At 35.7% G+C, this 13,391-nt stretch overlaps 1 protein-coding gene across 1 annotated transcript in view; it reads right to left on the minus strand.

Moving 5' to 3' along the window:
* CSMD3 (CUB and Sushi multiple domains 3) overlaps positions 1–13,391 on the minus strand; it is a gene marked incomplete at its 5' end in the record, with an annotated part of 706,489 nt that overhangs the window by 257,845 nt on the left and 435,253 nt on the right. The window contains 2 exons of the mRNA XM_081953230.1: positions 579–766; positions 9,542–9,680. Coding sequence (XP_081809356.1) covers positions 579–766; positions 9,542–9,680 — 327 coding nt within the window. The remainder of the gene's footprint in view (positions 1–578; positions 767–9,541; positions 9,681–13,391) is intronic.

Consider the following 13,391-nt stretch of genomic DNA (forward strand, 5'->3'; position numbering starts at 1 on the left):
CATTATTTGGTCATAAGTGGAGGAAACTTAGCATTCATTCCCCTACAATCTTGACTGCTATGTTTGAAAAGACAGTCAATGTTTTGACCCAACACTCCACTCTAGTAAACATTTTCCAGATCTCTTTTTACTCATAGGTTGTAATTTGTGCATTTACTCTTTTCCATCCCATATAAATATTGCTGATTCAATCCATTTTTTACAACTCAAATATCTGAATTAGAAATGCCTGAGGGAAATGCTGATAACTAGGATATTGTAACTAAAGACCTATATCATTACTTGGCTAATATATAGCAAACCAGGAGCTCAGCATCCACCTTAAAGGTTACAGGAGTCAGGGTGGCTATACATAAAGCAAGAAACAATCTTTCATATTTATGATTAGTAAATATATTGGTAATAGGGTCCAAATCTCCCTGGTTTATGTTGGTCTTATGACCACAACCTGTAACCACCAAGGAAAAAGTGATAGCTAAGACTATGAAATATATTTATATCAGTATTTATTTCATGTAGTCAGGGAACAATAATACACAGTATGTTTGCCAAAGAATATGGAGAAAAAAATTACTTACTTTCATAGTGGATTTTGAATCCGTTATTAGATCGACTATTATCTGTTGTAAACAAGAGATAAATGAAATTGCTGCTACTGAATAAAAATTGAGGGACTTGTGTACCATTGTAAGATCCAAGAAGTGGTGACAAAAGATTTGGTCCATCATGTACTTCAAGAACATCGTAATTGAGTTCTGTCTGGAATCTAAGTTTGAGAAGCACACAGAGACATAAAATATAATCAAAGACTGCATGCTCAGAAAATTGTTAAATTTACAGTTTGAAAAAAAAATCTTGTTTTCTAGGTCCTTCAAAATCCTATTCCATTTACATTTTTCAAATACTAATGATGAGCAGAATGTATTCCTTTATTTCATCGCTGTTCTAAACCATGGCAAATATTACTATAGCATGTCTCAGAAGTCCATATGTTTTTGAACAACTTTAAACACATGCATTTTGCCTCTCAACTGTGCGATACAACAATTTCACTTCTATGGTGATAGTGTTTAGATGCTTTATTTACACCCCTTTATGCTGTTTTACAAGTGGACTGTATAATGTGGGAAGTCATGTGATGAAACTCACAAGGGTTCTACCAAGCTATAAGCTTAGAGGAAAAATCCTAGGAGTATGTGAAATATTGCCAACTGAAATAACTTTTGCGAATTATATTTATAGATCATCCTTTTCCAGGTATTTGTTTGCGCACATCATTTTAATAAATGTTTTCCTTGAAATAATTTGGCTAAAGTATAAAGATGGTGTCCCAAAGGTGCTTTTTCAAAAGGCAACTGGACTTTCTTGTATTTCTTTAAAGATGTTTCATTTCTCATCCAAGAAGCTGGATGGTGGGGAATGGAAAGATTTATATTCCTTGCAGATTGCTGGTCATTTCTAATCTTTTAGGGAGCTGTTGAGGCCACTTGGGGGTTTGTCTGTTTTCTCAGGGTCACCTCTTGAAAAAGCACCTTTGGGACAATCATGGCCTAGATGCCTGAGAATCTCCATTGATATATAAGGTTTTATTTTGTTTTGAGGTGACTATTCAACTAGCTTTAGTCTAGTTCCTGAGGTTTTCTTGGCAAGATTTTGGAAGTAGTTTGCCCTTGCCTGCTTCCTAGGGCTGGCAGAGAGTGGCCCACGGTCACCCAGCTGTCTTTATGACCGAGGCAAAACTAGAACTGATGTTAAATCAGTTTCTAATTTGTTATTACAACAAACTGGCTCTTTAAGATGTCACTAGGGTTGAACCATTTTTAGGAAGGCTTGTTAAGCTACCGAAATACATTTCTCTAGTTAGGTGCTGAATCATCAAGGTTCTATGTTGTCTGAAAAAAACAGCATGTTTGCCTCAATTCCAGGTAATCCCTGCCTGGCGTAAACAATGTCTTCTAGGATTGTTGTTAAAATAAACACAATATGCTGCCTATGTGCAATATACTATACACAATATACAATATACATCAAGGATATCTACAAGATGCAATAAGGGTCAAGAAAGGCAAAGTTACAGTCACAAGGAAGCCACAATCAAAGCTTCACCCCCTTTTAATGAATGGGTGGAGATTCAATCACATGGCCAGGGATGCTGCCTTGATATTCCCTCTGACTGAGTAGCACATCCAGAGTCACATTTCAGGCCCTTTGGAGTTTACGTCTCAGGGATACCCACATCTGAGGACTCAGATTGTTGGGGGCAATGTGCTGAGTCTGTAAAAACCACTTAGGGAGGGCTATAAACCCCTTTGAAATGATATATGTCTATTGCTATTGCTACAATATTTGTTGCCAGTCCAAGCAAGCTGTCAGGCCTGCAGCCATATTCCTTTCAGATCTTTGGCCTGCCACATTTTCTATTATTCTACTATGCATTTTCTATTGTGGGAAAATGGGAGGGGGGATTGTACAGAGTTAGATTCTACTGTATGTAGCCATAACAAAATTCTTTCTAGAAAACCAAGGTCATCCTTTTGTCTCTGCACCTCTGCCCCTGACCGGAACTGGATGGATGGAGCTGCCAGCATGGCAGTAAAATATTGGACCATGTGATGGACTTGTGGGTGTGGGGGCAAGATCGTGAACTTTCAATTGGGTGGGGAAAACTGGGAAGCTTTCAGATTTGGGTTCTCCCAGATGTGCCAATATGGCTCTCTAAATAAACTTGAACTTTGAGCAATACTTGCCTCTGATTTAATTTTGGATGCTATTTGGAACCCTGACACAAGCATAATCAAGTTATAATTTCCTATTGACAAATCTAAAGCAATACACACCAGAAACAGTACATGACATTTCACATTTAATACCACAAGTCAAAAACTAATGCTTCTACAACTTTACCACATAAGAATCATAGCATTTTAATTTAATTCCTATACATATGTGACAATTGAGATTTATTGTGTCTTTACATTTCCATTTTACCATGATTTAATCTCAGTTAGTCACAAGAAATATGATAACGTTAAATATTTTGCAAATGCAAACATCTAGAAACCTGTGTATAAATATCTAAGTCTGGACAGTTATTACATTGGATTCAGTCAGGATTTGAATCAACTAACTGAACGTAATGAAGCTTATCTAAGCCTGTTTGACTAACAGAAATGTTATTGGTTTCTGTATCTCCACATAGGTTTATCATAATTAAACCATTTCTTTTACCTCAGAATCAAATATTTATTGAATAAGCCATAATGCAATGTTCTAAAAGTAAAAATCTTATGAAATAAATATTCATTGAAATTACTGAAACAAAATAATATCCAAGTAGATAGCATCAATTTACGAAGACAGGACATTTTGATCTTAGCCACAACACAGTCTCACTGCAAATTTATCACTTCCAATTTATTCTACATCCTGTGTAAGATGGATATGCAAATATTTTAATATATTTGTTTCTTAAACAAATTTACATGGCTGCTCATCTACCTGAAGGATTTCTGTGTGGGAACGAGGTCGCCATGGTATATGTGCAGATCAGTTTTCCTGATTGGAACACATATATGGAATTTGGGACTGAAATAAATTGAGTATTGAACGCGGGTTGAGCTGGATGCCCACTGGGAGGGCCCAATTTAGAAAGCTGTGCTTGCAAAGGCAATAACTATCGAAACCATCTTAACAGGGACTTTCCAGACTGAGGAAGTTACCAGCAGCCTAGGAAACACGTGGTAAAAGCCGTTAAGATACTCATATTGAAAACACTGCTTAAGCAGGTAGAGCTAAATATAACCATATTAGGCCAAATGCTGTATGTAACCAATAATATATCAGAATGCTTTTATTTCCTTATACGCTCTTAATAAAAGGGGGGTTCAGAACACGCTCTGAGCCACTCATGCCTCGAGGAAAACCTTGTGTGTTGTCTTCATTATGAGTAGCCCACTCTTTGCGGGAAGGCAAACCCGCATTTCTGGGTGGGAAATAAGATTTTATATATATGTGTATGTATGTATGTATGTATGTATGTATGTATGTATGTATGTATGTATGTATGTATATATATATAACAATAAAGCTAAAATAAACAACAAAAAAACAGATTGTGTTCTGGATAAAACTTGCATCCATTAATCAACAATACCTCCTAGCTTCATGAACAGGTCTTAACTGCTTTCCTGAAGGCCAACAGAATTGAGACCATCCATTTTATCGGGGATGCCTATGGAATAAGGCAGACACCACAACAGAAAAAGACACATTTCTGTGTGTCTTTCAGCAGATGCACAGTTTGCAAAGAGCATGCTCCCTCTGCCAAACCTAGTAGGATGAGCAAAATGCATCAGTTCCCTGTAGGGCTTTAAATCTGATGAATTGAACTCAGAAGTCTATTGAGAATCACCACACAGTAGCCATGTTACACGGGCGTAATATTACTACCTATGTTGCTGCAATTTAAAACAGCACAGCTTCTGCATCAGAGGTGGGTTTCACAGAAGCTAACCACCGGTTCGCTGCACATCCACATGCTCACTTCATGAGCCCATAGAGTACCTAGAGCCAGGGTGGTTAGGTGGGGCAGTCACCTGCAGGTCACCACTACCAGTTTACTTGAATCGGCCCAAACCGACTGGATACCACCTTTGTTCTGCATGCTCTTCAAGCACATCTTCACATGGAGTGCATTACGATCTCTAATTGGGAACTGGGAGCTCCGTGATTCATGAGGTTAGAATACTGGGTGATGATTGGTAGCCTTGTGTTAAAGATCTGTTTCTGCTGCGGGGCAGGATGAGCTCCTGTCACATGCTTTAGCTCCCACCAACCCAACCCAGGTGACCACAAGTAGATGAATGAGTACCATTTCTGTGGGCAACTTCACAGGGATGGGAAAGGAGCCCCAACTGGACATCCTTTAGGCCAGGGGTGTCCAAACTTGGCAACTTTAAGACTTGTGGACTTCAACTCCCAGAATTCTCCAGCCAGCTCTGCTGGCTGGGGAATTCTGGGAGTTGAAGTCCACAAGTCTTAAAGTTGCCAAGTTTGGACACCCTTGCTTTAGGCAGAGGTTATGTCACCAGCAAATCCTTTCACCATCCTTTCTGACATGGAAGTTTTTAGTTTTGGGAACTGACTAAATCATGAGTGATTATGAGCAGCAGATCCCAATCTAAGAATGAGCACAACTTGCAGACAAGATGTCTCTGTGCAAAGGCTCTTCTAACCACAACTGCCACTTGCTCTTCAAGAAGAGCTGTCAGTCCAGAAAAACCTCAAGATTGCAGACCAAACCTAACTTAACTTTTTCTAAATCACTCAAAGAGTATATTGTGAGTTTAAAGTACCTTCTAAACCATCTCTTTTGGGAACAAAATAGATTTGTATTGAATTATTACAATATTATTTCAATGCAGCTGGTTTTTAATGTGCAATCTGTCCTCTTGAACTTTGTTTACTGAAGCTGAAACTGAGTGTCTTGTTTTTATAGAGAACACTTGATGAATTATTACATTGGGCACGACTGAATAGCAATTTTCTCCACTCCCCCACGCCCACTAAGAAACAAATACCAAAATTGGGAAGAACATTACTAATGCTAACTGTTCTGCGAAGACAAGTATTTTCGCTATATTGCCTAAGACAAAATTGCATTTGAAAGAGTAATGCATGTATCTGATTCAGCAAATGATTTCTTGAAAAGTGAGTCAATATATTAATTGTCAAATGCATATATGCCTCTTCACTAAATGAGATTTCATGGTGAAAATCAAACATACTTTAGTTATAAAGAAGCATAAGCTCAGGTTAAATATCTTTCCACAGCAAGTAGCAAAAAAAAAATCCTCAGTATCCAAGCAACTAAGAAAATCCAAAGAACATTAAGTTTACCTGTAATCAGATTTGAAATATACAGTACAATATTATTCTGGGAAATGCATTAATTGTTTCATGAGCAAAATCCAAGATCATTAGTCTAATGCAGTACTTAACAACATGCTGATTAACTACTGGCATTTAAACTGTAATTATTATGTTTCAATTGTCACGCTAAGATAAAAGTTCTAATTCATATTACCTTCTCTAGTTGTTTCCAATTTTTGTGAAAATACATCAACCTGTAACATTTAACAGATCATGTCATCACTTTTCCAATTGAAGTAAAAAGGGAAACACGTTTATGCTATGGAACTTAGAGTCTTATTTGGGATCAGTTGCATGAATTTTCAATTTGAAAGATAGCTTTGAAAATGGATGTCAGACCTTCTACAAACAAATGAATATGTAAATTAGCTTTTATTCACTATGATTTTTCTGTTTCAAGAATTTCGCTAACCTGGATCGTTTAGCCAAATGCTTAACATCAAAAGCAGGGATTTGCTTAGGTAGATTTGCATCATTGAAAAGGAGAAACAATATAGTGAAGCAGTCAACTAAGCTACATTTCCAGAAAGAATGTTTGAGAATTATATCATTAGGAGAAAATTTGTAGGGGTAACTAATTTTTCTTCTCAATTCAGAGAAAGAAAGAAAAACGGATGAAGTCAGACTACCTTTAAACTTTTAAATTCTTGGTTATTCATCCTGTATGAATGTCTCCACTGTCCTAGGTATCTGAGAACAGGCACTGAGGCTACAGTAAGAATAAAAACAAATTGTGTTCCATTGTATATACTATCTTTATGTACTACATATATTTAAATACATATATATAGTACATCAGATGATATTTGGAGGAGGAAACAGTTCAAGAAAGATTATTTTCCATCAAACATTGAACTCTGATTATTAGGAGTAGCTGCAGTTTGGGGGGTATATTGTTGTTATGTTTTTACTTCCTTGTAATGTGGTGAGAGTCTGTGAATTGTGATAGGCTATAAAAATCTATAAAATAAACTAACTTTTCACTTTTATCTTAGCAAATTACAATTTCTGTGAATTTATTTATTATGGAAAAGTTCCATGAGAAATTTTGTTTGCAAATGTTAAAGTAAACTATTTACTTCTTTGATTTTTCAGTGTTTAGCATTAAGGGTTTTTTAGCATGTGGTAAAGGAAATATATCTATTATAGACCAATATTCCCTTCTACACAAGAAAAGTAGAACAGGTTGGGGCAATCTGTAATTCCCGCAAGGGCCCTCCAGTCATTTTTCTTTCTTTCTTTCTTTTAAATGTAAGAATAAGAGTGTGTTTGGGGAAGCTTCACATCTCCATCTCCACCTAATCAAAAGCAGATGTTTGGTTTGTGATACCAGTATATTAGATGAAACTCAAATACTTTGGCCACCTAATGAGAAGGAAGGACTCACTGGAGAAGAGCCCAATGCTGGGAAAGATTGAGGGCAAGAGAAGAAGGGGACGACAGAGAATGAGGGGGATGGATGGAGTCACTGAAGCAGTCAGCGTGAGCTTAAATAGACTCCAGAAGATGGTAGAGGACAGGAAGCCCTGGAGGAATCCATGGGGTCGTGATGGGTCGGACACAACTTTGCAACTAACAACAGCAACCAGTACATTTCAAGTTGTGCTGACTAGCTTCCAAAGAATATAGGGGCAAAGTTGAATCTCAAAGCATTGCTTATGTATGACGTACAGAACCATAGGGTTAGAGAAAGTGAAGTCAATTTTTAAAAAAGGGAAAAGAAGGGGAAAATAGCAATCAAAATGTAAATTTTCCTGTTTTAGTCTTTCTGTTCTTTCCCTTTCTTTCCATCCTTTTTGAGGACTGTCTTTTAGAATTATGAAAAAGAGTTTTGAAGATGAATGAGAAAAGAAACAGCAGCAGCAGCAAAAACAAAGCAACAATAATTCCAAAACATCTGGAACACCACTTGAACACCATTTCCATTGACAAAATCACCACCAATCATTTGCAAATGGCAGCTTTACTTGGAACAGTTTACATCCTATTACATCCTACAATAAAACCTTTGATACCATCAAACAGCAACACCTGTCTATTCTAGGTCCTTGACAAATCCTGTCTAAACCTTTGTCAATCCACACATCCACGCAAAAAAAAATAATCTTTAAAAATAATTACTACTGTTATGACATGTTTTAAAATGATACATTTTGCATACATACACCCACAATTGTATAGATTATATCCTATATCATACTAGGTCTTCTCAAGTATTGTTATTTAAGATGTCTAGGTTTTTTAAATATATATTTAAGTTGTCTAGATTTTTTTTCAAACATAGGAAGAGTCATAGTCCATTGTATTCATCTTTTAATGACCCATAAGATAATTATGATAATCTCACAAAAAATAGATAATCACAATGGTAATTTCTTTCTATCTTCCAGCAAATACCATTGAAATACACAATGCCTTTATCAATGGACAGAATATGAAGTCATCATGACTAATTAGTAACCATCAGGATATTTCAGGTATCACAAAGGAAGGTTGTGTTCTGGATCTACACATCTAAGTTGTTATTCATTTGCGTTTTAATTTATTTATTCATTTATTCATCAAATTTATGGACCACCGATCATACTCTCAGTGGGCAATACACACTACAAAACTTAAAAACTGTATAAAAATACTATATTTCAATAAAAGGAGGCAAGTTCCATTGGGAGACTTAGTTTGTGGTTATTATGATGTCTTAGGCAAGCAAGAGAGTACAAGCAAAAAAGTTTTAAAAAATTAAAACTAAAAACAAATATTGAAGAAAGAGACAATTTTCTAAACACATATGTATGTATTCTGTCCTGACATTACAGTATCTCGGTAGACGCCTTTACTATAATCTAATACCCTGTATATAAGAACATCCTAATTGTAGCACTATCATTAAAGTATGTTACAGAATAGTGGGGAATTCATACAGAATTTTCAAAACCTGTATGTTCCATCACTTTGAGCTTACAAAAGAGTAGCAACCACTCCATCTCCATCAAACCCTTAAGTCATGAAATTAGAGTAAATATCCTCTATCACTGAATCCATTGCATAACAGTGTTATACACTCAATGACCCAGGCACCTCTACAAGTTTTTCACTGAAGTACAAATAAAAGAAAACATTAACAAAAATTGGCTTCTGGTACAAAATCAATAATAATAAAAGCTTTTAATTAACTCCAGTTTCAACAGACAAGGTGTTTTTACCAGAGCATCTTAGAAAAAAATGTAATAGTCATTCTTAAGCATTGCATTCTTTGCAGAAAATTCTCTTAAATTTATGTAAGTATGTCAATTTGCATCACTATGTAATGATATAATTGCATGAATCACCCATTTAGACTATTTGTATCATGAGGTCACAAATCATGAAAATCACTGTAAATATCCTGATTTGTGTCATCTGTAATGATGTCATGACAAAAAAGAACATACATCAGTGCAAAAGACTTTTGGATTTAATGGACATTCAGAAGCAATGGACACCTCCCTCCTACCCTGCGTGTCCATTAAATCAAGGTTTTGTTTTTCTGCTGTAATCTCCTGGCCATCAGTTTAAAAGTAAAAAAAAAAAAAAAAAACAGAAGGAGGAAAAAGAAAGCTTTTGTCAAGACCTTTCAAATGTAATTTTGATAGAGTGTCCTGGTTCTGCTTCAATCACCCACTCACAATTCAAGGAGTCTTTATAATAGCCAGGCCAGCCTGGGGAAAGGATGACTCCACTGGGGGCTGCAAAATGTCCACCACATGGAGCTATAAAGAAGAAAACAGCACATTGTTATTATCAGGGTAGAACAGTCATCATGCTCAGATTTCTGAAATAAAAGGAAATCAGTAGAAAGGAAGGCTGAAAAGAAGGAACTAGCTTATCTTCAGAACTTGAGTCAAAGTGAAGTATAAATCAAGCAAAGTCAGAAATAATCTAGTGGAGCCATAAACTGGCATTGCAATCCTATACAGTAGAATAACTATTTATTATTTAAGGATTATTGAGTCTGTCGTCTGCACCTCTATCAACACAGACACAGACTTCAACAGATAATTACAACTGCAGAAAAAAACAATTGCTACCAACCCGCCTTCCATCAAAGACCTGTATACTGCCTGGGTTAAAAAGAGGGCTGTGAACATATCTACAGACCCCTCACACCCTGGACATAAATTGTTTCAACTTCTACCCTCAAAATGACACTATAGGGCAATGCACACCAAAACAACTAGATACAAGGACAGGTTTTTTTTCCCCTGAATGCCATCCCTCTGCTAAACAGCTAATTCCCCAACACTGTCATATTACATACTAAGACTGTATTGCTATTATTTTTCTCTTCCTTCCTTCCTAGTATCTATTTCTTCCCACTTATGACTATAACCATGTGCTCATATCTTTAAAATTTGTATTGTTTTATTTGTTTCCTAGTATAATTTAATTGCTTATTAGTAATCTTATTAATGTTAATTTGCTTATTAATGTTAATTTTAATTTTAACTTATTTTAAATGTATTGTTTCTTTTAAAAAAATCGGTTTGGTCTTTTTGGAAATGGATTTAATCTTTTGTTTTAACTTTTGTGATGTGTGTTTTTAATGTTGTACGCCGCCCTGAGTCCTTTTGGAGAAGGGCGGCATATAAATCCAAATAAACCTAAACCTAAAAGTAACCTATGACTCTCACTAAGTGCTGTATCTTATGATTCTTGATAAATGTATTCTATTTTATTTTTCTTTCTGTACACTGAGAGCATATGCACCAAAGACAAATTCCTTGTGTGTCCAATCACACTTGGATAATAAATAATTCTATTCTATTCTATTCTATTCTATTCTATTCTATGCTATGCTATGCTATGCTATGCTATGCTATGCTATGCTATGCTATGCTATGCTATTGTAACAAGTCCCTAGTTCAGAATTTATTACTCTCACCAACTCACTAATTCAATTGAGTGCAATGTAGAATTTGTATTCATTTATTTAAATTTGCTTTTAAAGCATGGCCCTACCACTCAAGGATGTGTGCAGTATTTTTTTTGTAGATGCTTCTATGTGATTAAAAGGAAGGAGTAACTGAGAAACAGGAGGGAGAATGAAACATGGTCCTATCCTACTATCACTACTATAAGCTTCAAATTTTTGTTGCCATTTCTCAATACCTCCTTCCCATGATTGGTGTTTTTTTTTTTTGAAGGGCAGGATATTCAGTTTCACTTCTGAGCTATATTTTTATATCCCATCACAACGAACAAGCTACAAAAGCAATGTGCTTCTCTAAAGAAGTCATTAAATTAGTATACTGCAGTATGGGGATATTAACACTGAATGATCTTTCATGGTTATTACAAAGACTATTCAAACTGTTGCCTAGAAGCAGTGGCACTCACAACCAGTAAATCCGATGAAAGCTGTGTTGTGCCATTGCCATTTCTATGTGTGTCATGATGTCACATTTGAAGTGATCATGCTTTCATCAACATGCCCATCCAGTGGTGGGGTTCAGCCAGTTCGCATCACTTCGGGAGAATCTGTTGTTAAGTTTCTGAGCAGTTTGGTGAACTGGTTGTTGGAAGAAAGCATTAGGGCAGGCAACCGGTTGTTAAATTATTTGAATAGTGTGATTCAAATAATTTAAGAGCAAAAATGTTTTGCTCTTAAAAATTATCTCAATTTGTCAAAGCAAAATAGGCAAATAAAATATTTTAAATGCTAAAATGTGCTTCATTTGTACTGTACATTTTACATGCTCCAACCCTTTCTCATACATCTTCCTTCACAAAACTGACCATTTTCATATATATATACATCATACGCTGTCTGAAATGAAACTGAAAATAATTCATACTTTACAGCAATGGGGCAAGACTTTATCATTCTCTCTGGAGCCCTATTTAGTTTCATGAAGCCTGAACATGGATTCTCCCCCTCCTATCACTCACACACTCACACAGCAAAGAACAGCTAATTTATGTGAGTGACTCAATAGCAGGTTCTTGTGAAAAAAAAAAAAGATAGATGAATGGATTCTGAAATGGCAATAGCTCCTTTATGTATTTATAATATTACTATTATACTTACAATAATATAAAAAATCAGTAGAGAAATCTATTTCAGTAAAATAAAACATGTGCTTGGACTTGTTCTTATAGGGAAATATATTTCCATGAACTAATATCTATGGAGTTTCTCAATTATCCAAGTCATGGTTGTCCCAAAAACTCTTTTCCAAAAGGCAACTGGACTTTTTTTTTTCTTTGAAAATTAAAGAAGTTTCTTGGATGAGAAGCAAAACATTTTAAAAGAAGGAAGGAAAAAAATACAGTTATCTTTTGGAAAAGCACCCTTGGGACATTTTCATGAACACGCAAGGCAGTTTGTTGTCAGTGTGCCTGAAAGATCATACAATTTAGATGTTTTTTTTTTTAATGACCTGCCATTTTTTTGGCTGTGTGAACATACTATCTCTGCATGTAAAAATGTAAGATCAAAATTGTCTGCTGTATTTTGTTCTTCACATTGATCAATGATGGGTCATGGTAGCAATCTACTATTTACACTGCCCGTAACTGGCCTTGAGTGCCAAACTGACTTCAATATTGAAGAGTATGAAATAGAGTAATGTTTGAACAATGTTGCATTAAGGATTAGTTGGTGTCTCCTCAATTACTCCCATTCATCTTTATTAGGTGATGTTATGAACTCTGAAGGCAACAAAAGCCTGATAAATTGTATCCTATAATTGAGGAGTCAACAGTTTGTTAGTGTTAGAATATTCATGACGGGAGAGACATGGTAACAAGGTCAGCCAATGAATAGGCATAGCAACTAAATCAGCCAATGGGAGCTTAAATGGATCTGAGTCGGTGCTGCGAATTGAAACTACTCTGTCTGCTCTGAACTCCAAAATGAAACTAATTGTTCTCTCCTGCTTGTGTTCTGCTTGTAACTTCTACCACATTGAAATAATCTACTATTGGTATTGTACATTTCTTCATCTGTTATTATGTATATAAAGAAGTTAATGAATTCAGCTGAATCAGTTACCTGTGTGTGCTTTCTGGATTTCATTTTTCTGCCACAAACTATGACTGAAAATAATAGGTCAAAGTCAGCACAGACTGTCAGTTTTGAGAGCAAGAAGATAAATTCTGAACTTGGGAGTCAGTTAAAATTTAGAATGTGTCATCAGCTAACAAAAGCTTAGCAACAGGGAACATTATATTTCCTTGAGTGAAATCAGTGCCATCTTCTCTGATATTGAAAAGGCCTAACACTCCATGGCCTTCTCTGATGGTTGGAAATAATGCTCAACTATTAAATCTGTTTTGTTGTGAGATGTTATCAGAACTGTATACAGTCTTCCAAGAGTGAATGAAACATGAATTCTCTATCATTATTCTTAACATAAGATTTTCCTTCTCCCTTGTGACTAAACATTTTCATTCAACAATCTAGGAATATCATAAAACCT

The sequence above is a fragment of the Natrix helvetica genome, assembly GCF_964273705.1.
Source record: "Natrix helvetica genome assembly, chromosome: 4".
Lineage (NCBI taxonomy): Eukaryota > Metazoa > Chordata > Lepidosauria > Squamata > Natricidae > Natrix > Natrix helvetica.